This window comes from Chiloscyllium plagiosum, unplaced genomic scaffold (genome assembly GCF_037043375.1).
Source record: "Chiloscyllium plagiosum isolate Xiang-an unplaced genomic scaffold, Cpla_swu_hap1 HiC_scaffold_4, whole genome shotgun sequence".
Taxonomy (NCBI): Eukaryota; Metazoa; Chordata; class Chondrichthyes; order Orectolobiformes; family Hemiscylliidae; genus Chiloscyllium; species Chiloscyllium plagiosum.
In genome coordinates, this window is record NW_028270142.1 from 101,163,765 (window position 1) to 101,184,338 (window position 20,574).

Consider the following 20,574-nt stretch of genomic DNA (forward strand, 5'->3'; position numbering starts at 1 on the left):
TATCGGATACAGGGAGATTTGGCCGTCTGGATTCAGAATTGGTTGGCTGACAGAAGGCAGAGAGTGGTTGTAGGTAGAAAGTATTCTGCTTGGAGGTCAGTGGTGTTTTGGTTTTCATTAACAGGGGGATCGTGTTTAAGAGCCGTGAGGTTTTGCTGCAGCTCTACAAAACCCTGGTGAGACCACATTTGGAATATTGTGTCCAGTTCTGGTTGCCCTATTATAGGAAAGATGAGGAGGCTTTGGAGAGGGTGCAAAGAAGGTTTACCAGGATGCTGCCTGGGCTGGAAGGCTTGTCTTACGAGGAGAGGTTGACTAAGCTCGGACTTTTCTGTCTGGAGATAAGGAGGAAGAGAGGTGACCCGATCGAGGTGTACAAAGTAATGAAAAGGCATGGATAAAGTCAATAGCCAGAGACACTTCCCCAGGGCAGGATTGACTGTCACGAGAGGTCATAGTTTTAAGGTGTGAGGAGGAAGGATAGAGGAGACATCAGAGGTAGGTTCTTTGTGCTAAGAGTTGTGAATGCGTGGAATGTGTTGCTGGCGGTAGTGGTGGAAGCAGAGTCATGAGGGACATTTAAGCGACTGCTGGACATGCACATGGAGAACAGTGAGTTGAGGGGAATGTAGGTTAGGTCATTTTATTTTAGATTAGGATTAATCCTTGGCATAACATCATTGGCCAAAGGGCCCGTACTGTGCTGTACTTTTCTATATTCTATGTTCTATGTAACATTGTGACATTGCAATTGCTTCATCCATAATCAAAGAATCTGCAACTGTTGTTATGAGAGTCTTGGTTATATATCAGTTGTGTTCTAACCTTTTAGCTTTCTGCGCATTGTACTGCACTGACTTTGTATTCCAGTTTAAGAGTTCAGTTCAGCCTTTTAATTGTTTTTAAATTAGCAGAATCTTTAAAATTGAATTTCTTCCTGTAAAAACTTGAATTTGATTAAAATGGAATTAGCTCTGTTTTCTTGGTGGTTAGTACCCTACCTACAGATCTGTACAGCTGCCTGTACTCAAGAAAGCTGATGCCATTTAAGGGGGAGTAACTGTCCCTTCGTCGAATTATCTGTTGTCCAAAATTGTTGCCTTGTTATCTTCAATTAGCATTCAAAAATCTGCCACCAAAAAAATTGGAGTCATTTATGGAAACTGGATGTGGGTATAGTGGTATTGAAGAATCCAAGGATATTTTTTAGAACTAACTATTATGTTACACCCCTGAAGCATATAAGTGGCAGAACTAATATTAAGCTTTTAGGTTACGACAGAGGCTTCTAATAGAGCATCATGCTTCAAATAATCAAAAGTCAGATGGAATATGAGACTTTTATATCCTCAGGTCACACACTATGATCCAGTGATGATATCATGAGCATGCTGTTAAAGGCACAATGGCATGGTCCCAGGTCGAAAATCTGCTCCTGAGGAAAGCTAATGTAGAACACACTGACTCCATCCAGACTGTGTGTCATTGACAGAATGGGTGAACTCAATGTAGCCTGAACATTAGCTCCTTCAGAATCAATAACTTATACAACAAACAGAGCTACTTTACCAATTTATTTTCCCCATCCTACCCCACACAGGGCATTGAGATGCTCCCATACTGCCAGGTCATGGGCAGCTACCATTTGCTTGGCGCTCAGGTACCTCCTCATCAATCCCAGATATTTTAACAGAGTCAGCAATGGAGATTTCCAGTTTATACTGAGTGGCACTTAAAACAGAGGAGCAGTCTTAGACATGAAACACAAATACAGTACCTGTATTTGTTGTTGTATTGGAGGATTATAGATCCAACAATGAATGGCCTTATATTCATGCTTAGGTGGATGTGTTGCTAACTCTGTGGGTGAACATATGAAACACATTGTCTAAAACTAGGTACACAAATTAATGAATATAGTTGCCCCAAATTTTAGGTGGAGAGGAGAGCAGCATTGGTTATAATAAAGGTAGGCGACAAGTCCATGAATTCAAGGAGAATGGAGATTGAGTAATTTTATTGATGCAGCTTCATTTCTGGGTGTTTCAGCTATTGATGTAAAAACAATGACTGCAGATGCTGGAAACCAGATTCTGGATTAGTGGTGCTGGAAGAGCACAGCAGTTCAGGCAGCATCCGAGGAGCAGTAAAATTGACGTTTTGGGCAAAAGCCCTTCATCAGGAATAAAGTAAAAGAAGTAGTTACCTTGGACTGATAGAAATAGATTCAAATGAGAATCCATATCATTTAAATTACTGTTAAAGTACCGATTATTCTCTGAATGTGGACCATGCACACTATTTTCAAAAGTTGACATTCAATGGTATTACTGCTATCAACATCCTGGGTGTCACCAATGACCAGAAACTATACAGAACTAGTCACATAAATACAGTGGCCTTTGGATGCTGCCTGAACTGCTGTGCTCTTCCAGCACCACTAATCAAGAAGCTAATTGATGTGTCTGCCAATGCCCCACTCATCCATCAATGCAATCTCTTGTGAGAATCCTGGCCAGGATTTCATGGCAGTGCACCTCTTCAAGATTGCATTCAATCAGGACTCAAATCAAAGTAATTGTGAAGTAATTGATGGAAAATCTATTTCTGTCTATTTGTCTGATTCTCGACTTGTGTACTGAAATTGGCATGTTTGTCCAATTTGTAATCTTCAAGTAGTTCAAATGACATATGGAATGATCAGTAATATTGTCTGATAGTGTAGCAGTGAAGGAATAAAAGAGTTTCAGAGATTCTTTGTGCATGACTCAGCACCATTTATTGGGAAACCTAGTGATGGACAAGATGAAACATAAGATTCTTTGGGACCTTGACAGGGTAGATGTAGTAAGGTCATTTACCCTTTTGGGATCAGAGGGTACAACCATAGAATAAGGAGTCATGTTCTTATGTATTATTCAGATTTGAAAGAAGGAACTTTGATTTGCATTTCAATAGCATTTACTTGATTTCTGTTGCTTAGGTAAGTAACTGCTAGTGAAAATGTAGTCATAGTTACCAATAATTAGTTTACATCAAAAGAGAGCCACCTCAGAGCTGATGGAATTCTATTCTCAATACTGTGCTGTCCCGAGAAAGTAGTTACTAGTATAATGGATCCTGCATTAAATATGGCATCAGTCAAGGTAACCAAGGACCTTCCCCAACATTGCTTGAGTCATGGGTTGCAAGATCGCCGTTGTAATATAGATTTTATATTCCCAGGTGAACATGATTGGTTGATACATCAGCCACATCAGAGATGAAGCTTCATATCTGAATTGGAAATATTTTTTGAAAAATTGATCTCATCACTTGGCTTCGCCACATATCCAGCATAATATCTGTGGTGGCCAGAAAAATAAAATCTCCATTATTTGGTGGTAAACCTCCTTCCTCATGTACAAAGTTTTTCTCTCCTGTTTAATTCCCCTTTCAACCTTCAGCAGTACACGACCAGCTTAGCCAGGAGTCATGAGGGACATTGAAGCCCTTTTTTTATTCCAAATTTATTGAATTGAATTTCTTCTATAGGATTATCAGGACTCATGTAATCTGGAACAGTTTGTGACTCGCTTTTTGCTGAAGGAAACAGTGAACCAGCTGCAGTCTTTACAGAATTCTTTGGAATGTGCCATGGAAACCACAGAAGAGCAGACACGCCAAGAAAGGTGAGCCTGGAATTCGCATTGTCACTATGTTTTAATTTATACAAATTATTTTTTGAAAGAATAATCTGTTCTGTCTATACGATTCCCCATGCAAAGTATTTGAAGTATGTCCTGTTTACGAACATGCTAAGTCCCTTTATTTTCTCTTTGTTTTCATTTGTCTCATGAGGTCATTCAGCAGGCAAGAGGAAAGCTCATAAGTCTCTTCTAAGATCATTTAAAGTGAGCTAACAGTAGAATAAGGGCAATTGGAGGAGCATTTTTCTTGCTTCACTTTGTCTTTAGTGTAGCTAAAATTGACAATTCATGGGGAACGAAATCTACATTGCCCACTCCCGTGGTCCACTGCACTCTAATTCATTGTTAGCCTCAGATCCACGTACTTCATTCGTATAGACATTAATGTTTCCTCTTTCTAAACTGTAATGAATAAACAATGAGTCAAAAGTTGAAAACATTTTGTTAAATTGATGAGGTCTTTAACAGAAGAGAAGTATTATTTTGGCATGCATGATGAAAAATATGTGAGATATCCTAGGGGTTTTATTTTGTTTTATTTTACAAATGACTAATTAATTATGCTTTGTCAACACTGCTGCGACATTTTAATGTTAATCACTAAATGTGACTCAACTAATCACTATACATCAGAGAATTTACAGAAAATCTGTGATAGTGGTTACAGTAAACTGGAGAAATACAAGATACAATACTCTGTTAATAAACATGTTTAGCAGTGTCAATAAGAGGAAAAGAAGGTGAAAATTTCAGCAAAGGCGAAACAGCTATTTTACATCTGTAAATGTTGATGTTTGCTCTGTATTTCTAACACTTCAGCTCTGATTTACCTCAAGGTTAGAGAAAAATGAACTTTGTAGAGATAGTCAGCGTGGCTTTATGCAAGTGAGGTCTTGTCCCACAGACTTGAGATTTTTGATGAAGTGACAAAAATGATTAATGAGGTTAGGGCAGTGAATGTTGTCTACATGAACTTTACTAAAGCATTTAACAGATCCCTCACAGTAGGCTGGTCCAGAATATGAAGTCACATGGAATCCATGGTAAGTTGACAAATTGACTACAAAATTGAGCTTAAAAATGTGTTGCTGGAAAAGCGCAGCAGGTCAGGCAGCATCAAAGGAGTAGGAGAATCAACGTTTCGGGTACAAGCCCTTCTTCAGAAATGAGGAGGGTGTGCCAAGCAGGCTAAGATAAAAGGTAGGGAGGAGGGACTTGGGGGAGGGGCATTGGGAATACAATATGTGGAAGGAGGTTAAGGTGAGGGTGATAGGCCAGAGAGGGGGTGGGAGCGGAGAGGACGGGAAGAAGATTGCAGGTCAAAAAGGCGGTGCTGAGTCTAAGGGTTGGGACTGAGAAAAGGTGGGGGGAGTGGAAATAAGGAAGCTGGAGAAATCTACATTCATCCCGTGTGGTTGGAGGGTTCCTAGGCGGAAGGTGAGGTGCTCTTCCTCCAGGCGTCGTGTTGCCATGGTCCGGCGATGGAGGAGGCCAAGGACCTGCATGTCCTTGGCAGAGTGGGAGGGGGAGTTAAAGTGTTCAGCCACGGGGTGGTTGGGTTGGTTGGTGCACGTGTCCCAGAGGTGTTCTCTGAAACGTTCCGCAAGTAGGCGGCCTGTCTCCCCAATGTATAGGAGGCCACATCGGGTGCAGCGGATGTAGTAAATGATGTGTGTGGAGGTGCAGGTGAATTTCTGATGGATATGGAAGGATCCCTTGGGGCCTTGGAGGGGAGTGAGGGAGAGGTGTGAGTGCAAGTTTTGCATTTCTTGTGGTTGCAGGGGAAGGTGCCGGGAGTGGAGTTGGGTTGGTGGGGGGTGTGGACCTGACGAGGGAGTCATGGAGGGAGTGGTCTTTCTGGAATGCTGATAGGGGTGGGGAGGGAAATATATCTTTGGTGGTGGGGTCTGTTTGGAGGTGGCAGAAATGATGAAGGATCCAGATACATCCAGATAGAAACCTACTTTTCTATCTGTTTTTGTATGATCAGCAAAGTTAGCAGCCTCTTCATCGAAGAATTTTAAAATTTGTAATTGCTGATGGCCAAACATTGATCCCTGTGGTAAATTACTCATTATATTTTCCTAGCAAGAAAATGGCCCATTTAAGCCTATTCTATTTTAGCCACCCAGTCTTCCATACATGCCAATATGGTACCCCCTGAAACATGAGCTTTTATTTTCTGCAATAATCTTTGACGTAACCCTTTGTCAAATGTCTGCAAGTGCACTGGTTCCCTTTCCTCTACTGGGCATGTTACTTCCTCAAAGAATTTTGATAAATTCATTATATATGACTTCCCTTTCACAAAACCAAGTTGAATTTGCCTGATTATTTTTACTTTTTTTCCATATACCCTGCTACAACATTTTTAATAAAGGCTTCTGCCATTTTCACTATGACAAATGTTGTAGCTCCTTGCTTTCTGTCTCCCTCCCTTTTTGAATAAAGGGAATACATTCACTATCTCCCATTCTAATGGATCCTTCCCCAAATTTATGGAATTTTAGAATATTAAAAAATTCACCTGCCACTTCTTTTAAGAACCGAGGTTGAAGTCCATTAAGATCTGGAGACTTGTCAGCTTGCAACTCCAACAATTTATTTAATATAGTTTCTCTAGTGATTGTGTATAGTTTTATTGAGTCCCACCCTTCCTCCATTTCCAGAATTACACTTATTTCTGGGTTGTTCATTGTATCCTCTGCAGTGAAGTCTGATGAAAAAAAAACATATTTAATTCATCTGCCATCTCCTTATTTTCCATTATTAACTCACTTTCTATTGAATCAATGTCCATCTTATTAGCCCTTTTTAAAAAGTATCTCTTACTAAAAGAAAACTATTAATGAGAATCATCTAAGTCTCATTTTTGGTGAGTTTCCTGGAAGGTTTCTCTCCATGAGGCCTAGCAGGTCTTTCTCACACTATCATCCCAGACACACCTCATTAATTATGTGTCACGGCCCATGGATACCCTGCTCATCATATTCTCCCACTTGCAGCAGGCGAAAGTAAAACGCCATTGTGCATAGGTCAGGTGTTAGCTATATAGAGCTGTCTTCATATTTGAAGTAACTGGCCTCAACATGGCATCTAGGGGAATTTGCCATTGTGCTTTAAGGACAGAGAGCTGGTAGACTGAGAGGAGGGACATCCTCTTCCCATAGGACTGGAGGAGGAGGATATAATGCCAGATGCTATCAGCCTGGAATGAGGTTGTGACTTGATCAGTTTGGTTTCAGTCACCTGGAGGGATAATTAGTCATATATAAGGTCAATAAACTTTTCAATTCTGCCATACTCTTTTCTCACATTGACTCTGCTACTGTACCTACCTCCTACCAAGCCTCATGGTCTCTCACTCTCACTATTGCCTGAAGGAATCTTCTCTCACTAACTCTCAACTAATCCAACACTGTCAGACTAATCCTGCATGGCCTCTGCACTACCTCTCCTCAGGAGCAACAGTGTGTACAATCTACAAGTTCACTTCAGAAATTCACCAAAGATCCTTAGACAGCATTTTCCAAACTCACGACCATTTCCATCCAGAAGGACAAGGGCAGCGGTACTTGGGAAAACCACCACTGCAAGTTCCCCTCCAAGCCACTCACCACCCTGACTTGGAAATATACTGCCGTTCCTTCACAATCATTGGGTCAAAATCCTGGCATTAGTTCTCAACCGGCATTGTGGGTCAACCCACAGCAAATGACTGCAGCAATTCAAGAAGGCAGCTCATGCCCATCTTCTCAAGGGAAAATAGGGATGGGCTATCAATGCTGGCCAGCCAGTGATGCCCAAGTTCCACAAATGAATTAAAACAAATTCACGCAGAACACTTCACCATTTGTCTAACAACTGCATCTGTATTAATGGAAGTCCCAGCTATTTTCATGTCAGTCCACTCATCTCTTTGTCTCTTTCCAGGAAAAACAGTCCATAATAGAGTGGAGACAGCTCAGATGGGTGGTGTGATGCCCAACATTCAGCTCCTCAACCCCTATGAATGGAGGATACTTGCCCTGACAGGCAAAGACCAGGATAACTCCTGTGGAGGTGCCGAAACCTCCATGTCCCAGCAGCCACGTGGGAATAATTGTTCATTTCTGTGCTCAGCTTCAATTACCACCATGGTGAATGGGTCCTGAACATGATCGAACACCTAGCCCTTAATCTCCATGCATTCTGTCCTGTGTGTTCTGTGAATACCAGTAGAATATACTGTGTCAATAGCCGAAAGGGCAGCAGGTATCTCCTCGTCCACCTCTGAGGAAGTAAGCATGGATGTCTTAAAGGAAGCATCAATAAAGCTGCCCCCTGCACACCACACCAGCAATGACACTGACACCTCAGTGAATATGTTAGCTAGGTTAGCATCGGGAACACAAAATGGTGAGCACATCACTGCCACGTCTTCACAGCTGGGTAAGGGTGACATTGTCACTGTGCACAAAGTATCCAGTGAACAGTATTCTAACGAAAGTTGCCAGGTTCCAAAGTGTGACATTGAAGTGAAGAACTGCATTGTAAGTGGATTGGAGATGTGCCAAAATGATTTGGTGATGCTGATATGTGTCAAATGTCAAGGTCTATAGATAAGGGCTACGTGCGATCGCTATATGGAAGATGGAGTATAACTGAAAAGAAATACACTGCATCGAAGTGACAAGTAGGAGGGGCCAAGGAAAAATCTTTGGGCAACATTAAAGCTAGTGGGTTTGGGAGCAGGAAGAGAAGGCATTATAAGAGATGCTACGTTTATGATTAAATAAGTAAGAATAGAGCCAGGCGACTGCTGCCCCACCTAGTTGGATGGTAGATGAGAGGTTGTTGCAATACTGAAACAGCTTGTGGTCATGTAATGATATTGATTATACTTCTAATCATCAAAATAAATGAATTTGACTCATATAATATTCATTAGGCCTTAACTCTGGAACTGAGCATTTGTAAAACATCTTGTGACAACAATACTAGCTTATGATCAAATCAATGTCACTGATTCCCTTACATACCAAATGAAGTTCATTGTTTGAAATTCTTTGAGGTATTTGCATGTAATAAGATATTTAAGCATTCTGGACCAGAAATTGCTATCACTGTTGGATTAAATTTGACCAGTAGCAATCCTCTTTAAGATCATCCACTTCCACGTCAGCAATTTTACTCTCCGGAGTTCCGTGACTGGTCTCTTCGGATGTGTCTATTGAAGAAAACAGTGAATAAATCCTCTCAACACAGGGAATCTCTCCCTAACAACATTGTGGGTGTACCTACACCAAATGGACAGCACCAGTTCAAGAAAGTAGTTCATCACCAACTGCACCAGGGCAATTAGATTAGATTCACTACACAGTGGAAACAGGCCATTTGGCCCAACAAGCCCACACCAACCCTCTGAAGAGTAACCCACCCAGACCCATTCCCCTGCCCAAACCTACATTTTCCTCTGAGTTATCCACCTAACACTTTAGGCAATTTAGTATGGCCAATTCACCTGGCCTGCACATCTTGAATTGTGGGAGGAAACCAGAGCACCTGGAGGGAACCCACACAGATACAGGGAGAATATACAAATGCCACACAGGCAATCACCCTCAACACGAATTGAACGCCTGTCCCTGACGCTATGAGACAGTGTGCTAACCACTAAGCTAACGTGCTGCTCCTTTAGGGACGAGCAATAAATGTTGGACCAGCCAACAAACCCCAATGCCCTAAATGAATAAAAATAAGGAAGTAAGGAGAACAAAGTATGGCCACAAAAAAAGAGAATGCTGCAGAAAGTCAGCAGGTCTGGCAGCATCTGTGGAGAGAGAAACAGAATTAAAGCTTTGAATCCAGTATGATTCATCTTCAGAACTGTTCTGAAAAGTCGTACCAAACTGGAAATGTTAATTCTGTTTCTCTTCCACACATACTGTCAGGTGTACTGAATTTCTCCAGCATGCTCTGTGTTATTTTCTGATTTCCAGCATCCACAGCATAGTCATATACTAGATTAAAAATAATTGTTGTACTGTTCCTGTTATTGTCATTGCCAATGATTGTAAAGTTGCTTTGGTACCTGTTTCAAATGGGTCAAGATGAAAAAAAAAACATTTATGGTAGAGTTATATAAGCAGGACTGCAGGTGCAGTGGAAGATGTGGTGGTAAAAATGCATCATTCATATCAGTTTGATACAAATGTGCCTTCCAAACAGAATTGTGCTGCTGCTCATGTGTTTGCTTCTCCTGCTGCCCATGGGCACTATCCTCCTCCAGACCCTATTTTATTTAAGGAAAATAGAGTAGCATTTGGCTCGTCTCCAACATTGGCCAATGTCATAGTAGTGATTAGTTGATGTCCTGGGAAAGTTGTAAGATGTTAGTATACACAGCTCCAGACGATTGCTTTGATATATCAGATCTGCCTAGACATTGGCATTTCTGATAAAATGTATATAAACATGGTAGAACAAATTGAAATGGTAATTGCCCTCAAAATAATGGAACAGCCAACTACACCGTTGCCAGAACCTATTACACAACAGTGTGTTCTGCATATGCTTTGAATCTAGCAGCCCATTTTGTGGTCAGTACTAGAGGTCATCTCCAGTCTCTACAAAACCAACAGCAGCCATAGCCATTGCCCCCACACCATGTCCAGACCCTAAGAAGATGACAATTACAAAGCACCATTACATTAAATTAAAGGCCAGTTTATTTTGGGCAACTCAATAAATCCTTTGGATTTCATTAAAGTGTAATTGCATTAATCATTTTATCTTCTCTGCTGTTTGTTGAATAACTCTGAAATATTTATACACAGACCTCAACACATTTCCTTGTCATTTAGAATCATTTAAACTATTCTGACATTTCAGCAGCAACACCAGTCATTGAAGGAAGGGAGAATTAAACAAATTATAAGAAACTGAGTCTAATCATTTCATGCAAATCATAACATAAGAGACACTCAGTACATAATAACCTCATGCACTCCTACTCACAGTGCAAAGAACAGACATTTTGACATAAGTGGATCAGTTAATTGCAGGTTTTTCTTGAAATCACAGATAGCTTCATTGTTAAATAAAGGTCTTTCCATTTATACGGTTAACTAGGTCATATGTAATTCAAAATGGGAGAAATCGCAATACAAAGTAGACATTTAATTGCATTGATAGATTCATTTCTTTTCATTGGGTTCTACTGACTTATGTAATTTGGACTCTCATCAACTAAATGTATTCTTACCTTAAATTTAGAAATGTCATCACTTATAGCGAACAAACCTCATTAATATAAATATGCTTGTTCTAAATGGTGAGGGCTTTAATAAGAGGGCACTCTAGTCTAAATCTGTTAGACAGAAGAAATTTCAAAACAAATTGCACTATTCAGTCCATTACATTATAGATTGCAGCCTGTCCCAGTGGCTACAGTAGCATATTGATGTTAATACGGTTTCCTACTGCAGATATTGTCCGGTTAAGCGATAACAGGACATGTTTCCTCCTTCAATGCCAATGTTAAAATTCCTTGTATTTTTACATGAGCAGATTGAAGGTGGCCAACACATTCTCTAGGTTTTTCTAATGAACCTGGTCAGAGATGTTTTTCCACACCTCTGGAGCAGGTGAATCTTGGACCATGGTCATCCATTCTTGGAAATATATCACCATTCCTTCAGTGTCATTGGGACAAAATCCTGGAATTCCTATAATTGCATTTTAGGTCACGGACTACAGGTTCCAAAAAGTAGCTCACTACAGCCTTCTTTGAGGAACTAGATAAGAGCAATATATGTTGGTACAGCCAGTGATATCCATGTCCCATGAGTGAATATCATATCCATGCCTCAATCTTCATTTAGATTCCTGTACAATCCTTTAAATGCAATTTGATGTGTATGTTTTGTATTAAAAGCAAAATGCTGCAGATTCTGGAAATCTGAGATAGAAACAAATTGCTGGACTATTCAGCCAATCTGACAGCATCTGTGCGTCCCTTTTCCGAAATATTTGTGTTTTGGCATGAGATGGAAATTCACCTGTAGATTGTGTTTCATGGATGTTGCCTCCTGAAAACATCACTTCTCCAATGCCCTTCCTCCTGTTGACATATAGGTCTTGATATCAGACAACTTGACAAATTGATAAAAAGATGTCACAGGAAATCAGGTTATGATTGTTCATTTCATATGTATGTCTGGAGAGTCAGTCTTAATACCATGAAGAGTAAGCTTACTCTAGTGGGTTTACAAAATGTCTCCAAGCTTTTTGCAGATTACAGCATGCATATTACAATTCCCAAGCTTTACTGTACAGGTTCCTCAAATTATCTTTTATTTTCCCACTGTCTTTCCTGGGTATCGAATGTTCTTTACCCCAGGCCAGCTCTATCTACAGATAGTGCATCTTCGGTACTTTTAGCCTGCCTTTGTACATCTGTGGTTCCCATTTACTTTTGCAGTATGGTTTACATTTAATCCATAATGAATTGAAACAGATTCAACCCCTTCAAGTCTGTTAGTATCAGACTACTGTGGCCATTCTTACTGTCACCTTGGTTCTCATTTGAGATTCAATCTTAAGGCAGCATAGGTGACAACCATCCTGATAAAACCTTCAAAGTATAAAAAGCAACTTTTCAGTAAATGTACGGAGAAGATGCCTTTTCCCATTTGCATGATAGAAAATAGTTGTAAGTGCCAAGTATTTATTATCAAATTTCCTGGAGATTCCTCTAGCTCTTCAATTGCTGCCATGTAATTACTTTGTCTTTACGAATGAGTTTCAGGAAGGGAAAGCCTGTGGATAACTTACCTAAGTCACCTTTCGAGATGGTTCGTATGTACAGACAGTCTAATACACTCGAGTTAAATCTATAGGTTGAAGCTAGATTCCTGATGAAATGGCATTTTCCTAAAATTCAACCCAATTTAAATTTACCAGAGACAGCTCATAGTACAACAAATGCAAATTATTTTCAGGTTGGAATTTTTATGACTATTTCATGTGTTCTCCATCAATATTCACTGAAACCATTTTAAATATGTGACAAATTGAAGTCATGGAGAAATTACATTCTGGAAATGTCAGCTTTAAATAACCCTGTACTATAATCACATCATTTCTAAGTTTGTAATTGAAATGGGAAGAAAGCAACTACAGTTACATTGAGAAATATGTTTGACAGCATTACAACAGCATTCTCCAGATTTCTACAGTGAACAAGTGGCAATATAGACATAACTTAAGGCTGCATTACACAAGAGTGTGCTTCTGTATATTCTAGTTGTAGCTCAGGGCCCAGGTTATTGTACAGCTTATCAACAAAAAAGTACCAGTATTATTTACAATACTGCATCAAAAATACTAGACAGGACTTTAGATGTTGTCAGCAGTAGATGTTGACACTGTGGCCACTGTTGTGCATTGGGACTCTTTGAAAATCAGGAGCCTTGTACAGGTTCAGTAATTGCCATTGAAATTTAAAGTTCTGATGGGTGGAGTTTCACTGCCCATGGCCCTCCAAAAATGTCACATACACTGTTGTTAGCTGAAAATGTGTTCCTCGAAAAACGCAGCAGGTCAGGCAGCATCCAAGGAGCAGGAGAATCGATGTTTCGGGCATGAGCCCTTCTTCAGGAATGAGGAAAGTGTGCCAAGCAGGCTAAGATAAAAGGTAGGGAGGAAGGACTTGGCGGATAGGTGGAAGGAGATTAAGGTGAGGGTGATAGGCCGGAGTGGAGGTGGGGCGGAGAGGTCAGGAAGAAGATTGCAGGTTAGGAAGGTGGTGCTGAGTTCGAGGGTTGGGACTGAGACAAGGTGGGGGGAGGGGAAATGAGGAATCTGGAGAAATCTGGGTTCGTCCCTTGTGGTTGGAGGGTTCCTAGGCGGAAGATGAGGCGCTCTTCCTCTAGTCGTCGTGTTGCTATGGTCTGGCGATGGAGGAGTCCAAGGACCTGCATGTCCTTGGTGGAGTGGGAGGGGGAGTTGAAGTGTTGAGCCACGGGGTGGTTAGGTTGGTTGGTCCGGGTGTCCCAGAGGTGTTCTCTGAAACATTCCGCAAGTAGGCGGCCTTTCTCCCCAATATAGAGGAGGCCACATCAGGTGCAGTAAATGATGTGTGTGGAGGTGCAGGTGAATTTGTGGTGGATATGGAAGGATCCCTTGGGGCCTTGGAGAGAAGTAAGGGGGGAGGTGTGGGCGCAAGTTTTGCATTTCTTGCGGTTGCAGGGGAAGGTGCCGGGAGTGGAGGTTGGGTTGGTGGGAGGTGTGGACCTGATGAGGGAGTCACGGAGGGAATGGTCTTTTTGGAATGCTGATAGGGGAGGGGAGGGAAATATATCCCTGGTGGTGGGGTCCGTTTGGAGGTGGCGGAAATGACGACGGATAGTACGATGTATATGGAGGTTGGTGGGATGGTACGTGAGGACCAGTGGGGTTCTGTCCTGGTGGCGATTGGAGGGACGGGGTTCAAGGGCTAACACTGTTGTTAGCCTCAGATACCTGGGTCTGTTCACAGCATTTGCTAGAACACCACCCTAGCATCGTCCCACTATTAACTTTTGGCACAGGTCAGTGATTATTAGTGAAGCCCACCCAAACATCTCATCTGCACCATGGCCCAACTATCCACCTGATCCAATTTGAATGCTCACTTGCAACCTGACTATCCACCACCCCCACTCACTCAATAACCTTCCACCCACTCATTGAATCTCTACACAGTTATATCTTTATAATCTCCCAACTCATCCACTAACACTCCTCTTCCCGTTCATTCACTGACCCCATTAAAATTCCTAAAACCGTAAAGATTTCTCAGAACATGGCAAGTGATGTTGTAAAAGAGGGTGTGCCCGCTCAGTTGCTGCTCTTCACTGTTTTTCTCTGCAGATGGATGCATCGAGAGATCTCTACTGCATTTGGGACCAGGTTGCAAGGACAGAAAAAGATGGACCAACATTGCCAATGACCAGTTTGGCCCATTATCTATATAAAGTGTCTTTGGGGTTGGTGTAAGTGTAGGTCCAGAGTATTTAATACAACTGTGTGGCTGGCCAGACCACTTCAGATAACAATCTGAAGTGTAGGTCTGGAGTCACATATTGGTAAACCAAACTGGGTAGTCAGCACGTTTCCTTCCTTGAAGGCTATTAGTGAACTAGATTAATTTTCACTACAATCCAATGGTTTTGTGGTCACTAGTGCTCTCAGCAATTTCCTGATGTCATTGGGAGTGAATCAAATTGGCTGAAGACTGACATCTGTGATACTGGTGAATGGAGGATGAGGTCAGATGGATCATCCACTTCTGCCTGAAGATTGTTGCAATCTTGTCTTTGCCTTAAAGAGTCAGAGAGTCATAGAGATCTACAGCATGGAAACAGGCCCTTCAGCCCATCTTGTCTGTACCATCCAGTTTTAACAATTAAACTGGTTCCATTTGCTTGCATTTGGTCCATATATTTTGCACTGATGGCTGCCCCACCAATGAGTATGGGGATATTTTTGGAGCTTCCTTCTTTTGGTTGTTTAATTGTCCATCATCATTCATGATTGGATATGGCAGGACTGCAGAGCTTATATCAGACCCATTAATGTGAGATCATTTAATTTTATCATGTGCTGCTCCACTGTTTGGCTCACTAGTAATCCTGTGCTATAGCTTCACCAGGTTAACATCTCATTTTTGGGTATGCCTGGTGCTCCTCCTTGCTTGCCTTTCTGCACTCTTCAGTAGTGCACTCTTGGTGGTAATAGCACATGCTGTGCCATGAGGTTACAAATTGAGGTTGAATATAATACTACTGCTTCTGATGGCTCACAATATCTCACAGATGCTAAGTTTGACTTGCTAGATCTGTTCAAAGTTTGCATAATTTAGCATGATTGCAGTGCCACGCAACACGATAGAAAATATTCGTAATGCAAAGACAATGAGTGTGCCATAGTGACACCTATCGATTCTATCATGGACAGATGCCTCTACAGCAGGTACATTATGAGGATGATTCAAGAAGATTTCTCCCTATTATTGGTTCCCTCACCATTTACTGCAGGCCTAGTTGGCAGCTATGTTCTTTTGGACTCAATCAGCTTAGTCAGTGATGGTACTACTGAGCCACTCTTGATGATGAGTATTGAAGACCTCACTCAAAGTATTTTTCCTCCCTTGTAGCCGAAGTGATTCATTGCTATTCGACATAGGGAATACTGATATACATCTGCGGGGCATTGTGTGTGGTGATAGGTAGAAATGTTCAGATTTTCTTGCCCATATTTGAACTGGTGCCATCAGGTTTCAATAGTTCCAGAGTTAATGTTACAGACTTCCGAGCCAGACCTTCTCCTGACTGTACAGCACTGCATTAACACCTCTGGTCAGATAACAGGACAAACTCTGCTGCTGTTGTAGCAAGGAATAATAATGGATGCCTGGAATATTTACTAGAAGGTATGAGTATGACTGTATCAGAATTTTGCTTAACAGGTCTGGGACAGTCCTCCTAACTGTGTCACAAAATGTTCAGATTGACGGGTCTGCACTGTCCTATCCAGCGTGAAGGCTGATTATGGGTAATATATGTAATTTGATTTCTTTTTTTAGACTTTGTGGTGATTACTGATGGGCCATTTCAGAAGTCAGTTAAGAATCAACTACATCTCTATGTTGAGTTATATGTAGATCAGATTTACTTCTCTAAAAGGGATTAGTTTCATGGTTACCATTAGACTAGCTTTTTATTATACTAATTAAATTCAAATATTACTAACTGCCATGGTGGGATTTAACCCATATCCTCAGAGCATTAGTTTGTGCCTCTAGATTACTGACAGTACCATGAAGGTGCATACAAGGGCTACAATAAGGATGCAACCAAAGAAAAAGTAGTGCAGGAATCTGATAGCTGTGAAAGGGAATGCAACACAGACAAACATAAACACAAGCACACATATAAAATTAGTAGCAAGACTGAAATTCAAAAAGAAAGAAATTCAACCACAAGCTGAAGTCTCTCTAAGTTGAGAATATAACCCATTGCATAGATAAAGTCAAACAGTTGGAAAACCTTTACCATTATTACCATCATAAGATGAAAAATGGCAAACACCCACTCAAGACTAAAGTTAACATGGGAGCTCGTGCAAATCCTGAAGTACATGGATCTGAATCATTGGAAGTTATTGCAACTAATAACAACAAAAGTAAGTGAATGTAATGTGACACCCATTCCTTGCATTGGTACATTGACAATGAAATAAGTCCTTGGAAATTCTGCATGGAAACCACAAGTATTTTACCTAGTGCATACACCTGGACCAACAATAACAGGATTACCAGGTGCATAGACTCTAACTTTGTGACCAAAATTACAAAGATACCAACTGTCTTGGAAGACACCAAGAACATCTATCTGTCAGTCAACAACTATTCCAGCAACATATGGCAGAGTTACATGGGTGTGTATGTGTGGTGTTGGGCAAAACCCAAACAATGCGTGACCGAAATCTACATTCACTGATAGAGACCGTTCAGTGTAAAGGACTGGTCTTCAACATGAAGAGGTAACTGGGGAATGTGGGTCAGATCAACTTTGTTGACTCAATCAAGTGATGAAAGTGGATGGGGAGAACATTGGAGGCAAGGCCACTGAATGGTTTTCAGTTTCTGTTCAGCCCCACTCCCATTTCCTGATGCAGGATCCCTCCTTCAGCCTGACAATCAATGGCTGGCAAAACAACCTCATCATTTCCCCTTACATTGATGCAGGCAAACATGGCAAGATTTGCTGGGTGGTTTTCAAGAGGTACAGGAGCATTATGTTCAATTTCTGAGCCACCACTAAATTCTGCACACTCAGGAATAAGTGGCTTATTAATAAACCGAATAGACATCCTGCCACCAGTGGGTGGAGTTCACTCATCAGACACTTCCTGTCCCGAGCATAATTCAGGACAATTTTAACAATGGGGAGAATTTAATACAGGTTTCTTCTGCCACCCCCACTATCATGCCCACTCCAGCTGGGTCCATTAAATTGTGTCCACTGAATAATGTGTATGTGAAGTGGATGCAAAAGAAAATAAAACTGGGTGTAGAATGAAACAAACAGACTATCATTTTGTAGAAAAGAGACAATGGAGAAGAGACACAGGTAAAAAAGCAAAAAGGATTGTTAATTATGGCAACTGAATTAAATACCTGTTTGATATTTTAGTTTCTTATGTTACTTCTGCCTCATTATGAAAGAAAAATAGATAGAAAACTAAAGTGCAGATGGTGCACGATCTTATAATATGAAAGCAGTAGAAAATATCAGTTCAAACTCCTTCCTGAAAAACTGAGCTTGGACAAAATCGAATCTTTAAATCTTGAGAACTCAATAGTATCTAGAATTATAAACTTTTAACGATCAATCTTTTGTGCTATCTTATTTCTCTGTTGCGACTGATATTTTTCTTGTTTACTACAGCAACTTGACACTTTCCTGGTGTTGAAGTAATAATATTCCATGCAGCAAGTGGGACATATAGGTGATAACTTGAACAGCACTTGACAAATTAGTGAGTTCCTTGAAAATTCACTGTCATAGCATTTTAATTTATCTTTATTTATCACCATTATACTCAAAATGGAAGTTAATAGAGGCTGTGGTTGGAAATGAGAGAAATGTGACTTCTTTTAAAATTTCCTAATCACTGACAAGCACAATAATTTATAGCTGGTAGAGTAAATTCATTGAAAAATTATGTTATTTAAAATGAGAAGTTTGTGTTAAAGAACAGAATGGAAACATCACAGAAAGAAAAATGTATAGGAATTCTTCATATACAAATTACTGGGAAAGTGATGGCTTAGTGTTATTGTCACTGGGTCAATGATCCAGACACCCCAATGATGTCCTGGGCACCTGGGACTGAATCTCAACATAGCAGATTAAAATGAGAGAATCCAGAATTAAAATGTCTAATGATGACCATGAAACTATTGTCCAGGAAATACCCACCTGGCTCACTCATGTCCTTTAAAGAAGGAAACTGCAGTCCTTACCTGATCTGGCTGATATTTGACTCCAGATCCACAGCAATTTGTTGACTCTTAATCCTAACACTAAAATTGGGAGAGCTGTCGCACAGATTAGTCAAGCAATAGCCTAACATAATAATACTCATGGAATCATATTTACAATGTCTGAGATATCACCATCACCATCCCTGTCCTACCAGCAAGACAGACCCAGTGAAATTGGCAGCACAATGGCTTATACTTGGGAGGTAACTGCCCTAGGAATCCTCAATATTGACTTTAGACACCATAAACTTTACAGCATCAGTTAAAAATGGACAAGGAAGCATTCTGCTGATTACCAAATACCTCCTTTCAGCTGATAAATCAATACGCCTCCATGTTGAAAACATTTAGAGGAAGCACTGAAGTTGGCAGGGTGTAAAAATGTACCCTGGGTAGGGTAAATCAATGTTCACCACCAATAGTGGCTCAGCAGCAGCACTACTACTCAGGTCCTGAAGGATATAACTGCTACACTGGGTCTGCTTCAGGTGATAAGAGAACCAACAAGAGCGAAAAATGTACTTGACCTCATCTTCACTGATCTGCCTGCCAGATATGCATCTGTCCCTGACGGTACCAGTATGAGTGACCACTGTACAGTCCTGGCAGAGACAAAGTCCTTCACACTGAGAATATGTTTCATCATTTTGTGTAGCACTACCACCATTGGTGATTTGCAACATACTGTTAGCTCCTGCAAATTGAAGTTGGACATCCCAATAATTTTGAATTTGGCAGCAATAATGTTACAAAAAGCTAATGCTGTCTGATGGAGAACCATTATTTGCACAATTTCCATGTATCCTGTGTGAGCCATACAGCAGCAATTCATTATCTGTTACATCAATGTAATGATGGTCTGTGCTGAATGCAGTGAGAGACTGAGTGCTTGATGTGGTTCAGGGATAAGAGGGGAGCTAGGCATTGCAGACACCCCCTTCGCGATGACAAAGGCTTGTTACTCAGCCAGAATGGCACTTTCACTACACTACACAACATTACTGCTGCACAGCCTGAACCAAATTATGGATGGATAATGGAAACATGCCCCTCGTTTTCAGCTGCAGCTTGTCTCACTATGTGGAGAGATGTCCTCAGCTCTCATCTGCAGGGCAGCCACCCTTAACTGTTCTGGCATCTATAAAACTCTCCATTCCCATTTTAGGTCAATTCCACAGAGAGGCCTGGGCCCTGCCCTTGACATGGTGTTTGCAGAGGCTGTTCTTTGAAGAAGATAAAAATGGTGCAGAAGTGCCAGGGCCAACAACTCACCCAGGAATAACAGCAGGTGGCCACAGAGACAAGGAGTACTCAGCGCAAGGGGAGGTCACAGCACAGGGCCCCTCAGCATAGTGGTTACGCAGAAGGCCCAGAGTTTTCCATCAGTTTCATGGGGATGAACGAGATACAATACCAATGCAGGTTTTGCCTGTCCCGGGACACTTTGATGGAGCTTGCAAAAGTGGGAGGCCATCTTCTCCTGGTAGCTGTGAAGGCTACCATTGCTCTGAATTCCTATATGACTGGCTCCTTCCAAGGAGCAATAGGTGATCTGTACGGGTTCAGTCATCCATCCACAAATGTTTCAGGACAATGACCAATGAAGGGACCTGAGTTACAACCTTTTCACACAAAGGGTGGTTCATACATGGAGTGAACTGCCAGAGGAAGTGATAGATGCAGGTACAGTTACAACATTTAAAATGCATTTGGACAAGTACATGAAAAGAATTGGTTTAGAGGGCAATGAGCAAAACATAGACAAATGGGACTAGTTTTGGCTTGGGAAACCTGGTCGGCATGGATGAG

General features: G+C 41.2%; 1 protein-coding gene across 2 annotated transcripts in view; it reads left to right on the forward strand.

Moving 5' to 3' along the window:
- Positions 1–20,574, forward strand: part of necab1 (N-terminal EF-hand calcium binding protein 1) — a 176,154-nt gene that overhangs the window by 114,930 nt on the left and 40,650 nt on the right. For both annotated transcript variants that reach the window (XM_087985848.1, XM_087985847.1), the window contains exon 6: positions 3,535–3,671. In XM_087985848.1, coding sequence (XP_087841974.1) covers positions 3,535–3,671 — 137 coding nt within the window. The remainder of the gene's footprint in view (positions 1–3,534; positions 3,672–20,574) is intronic.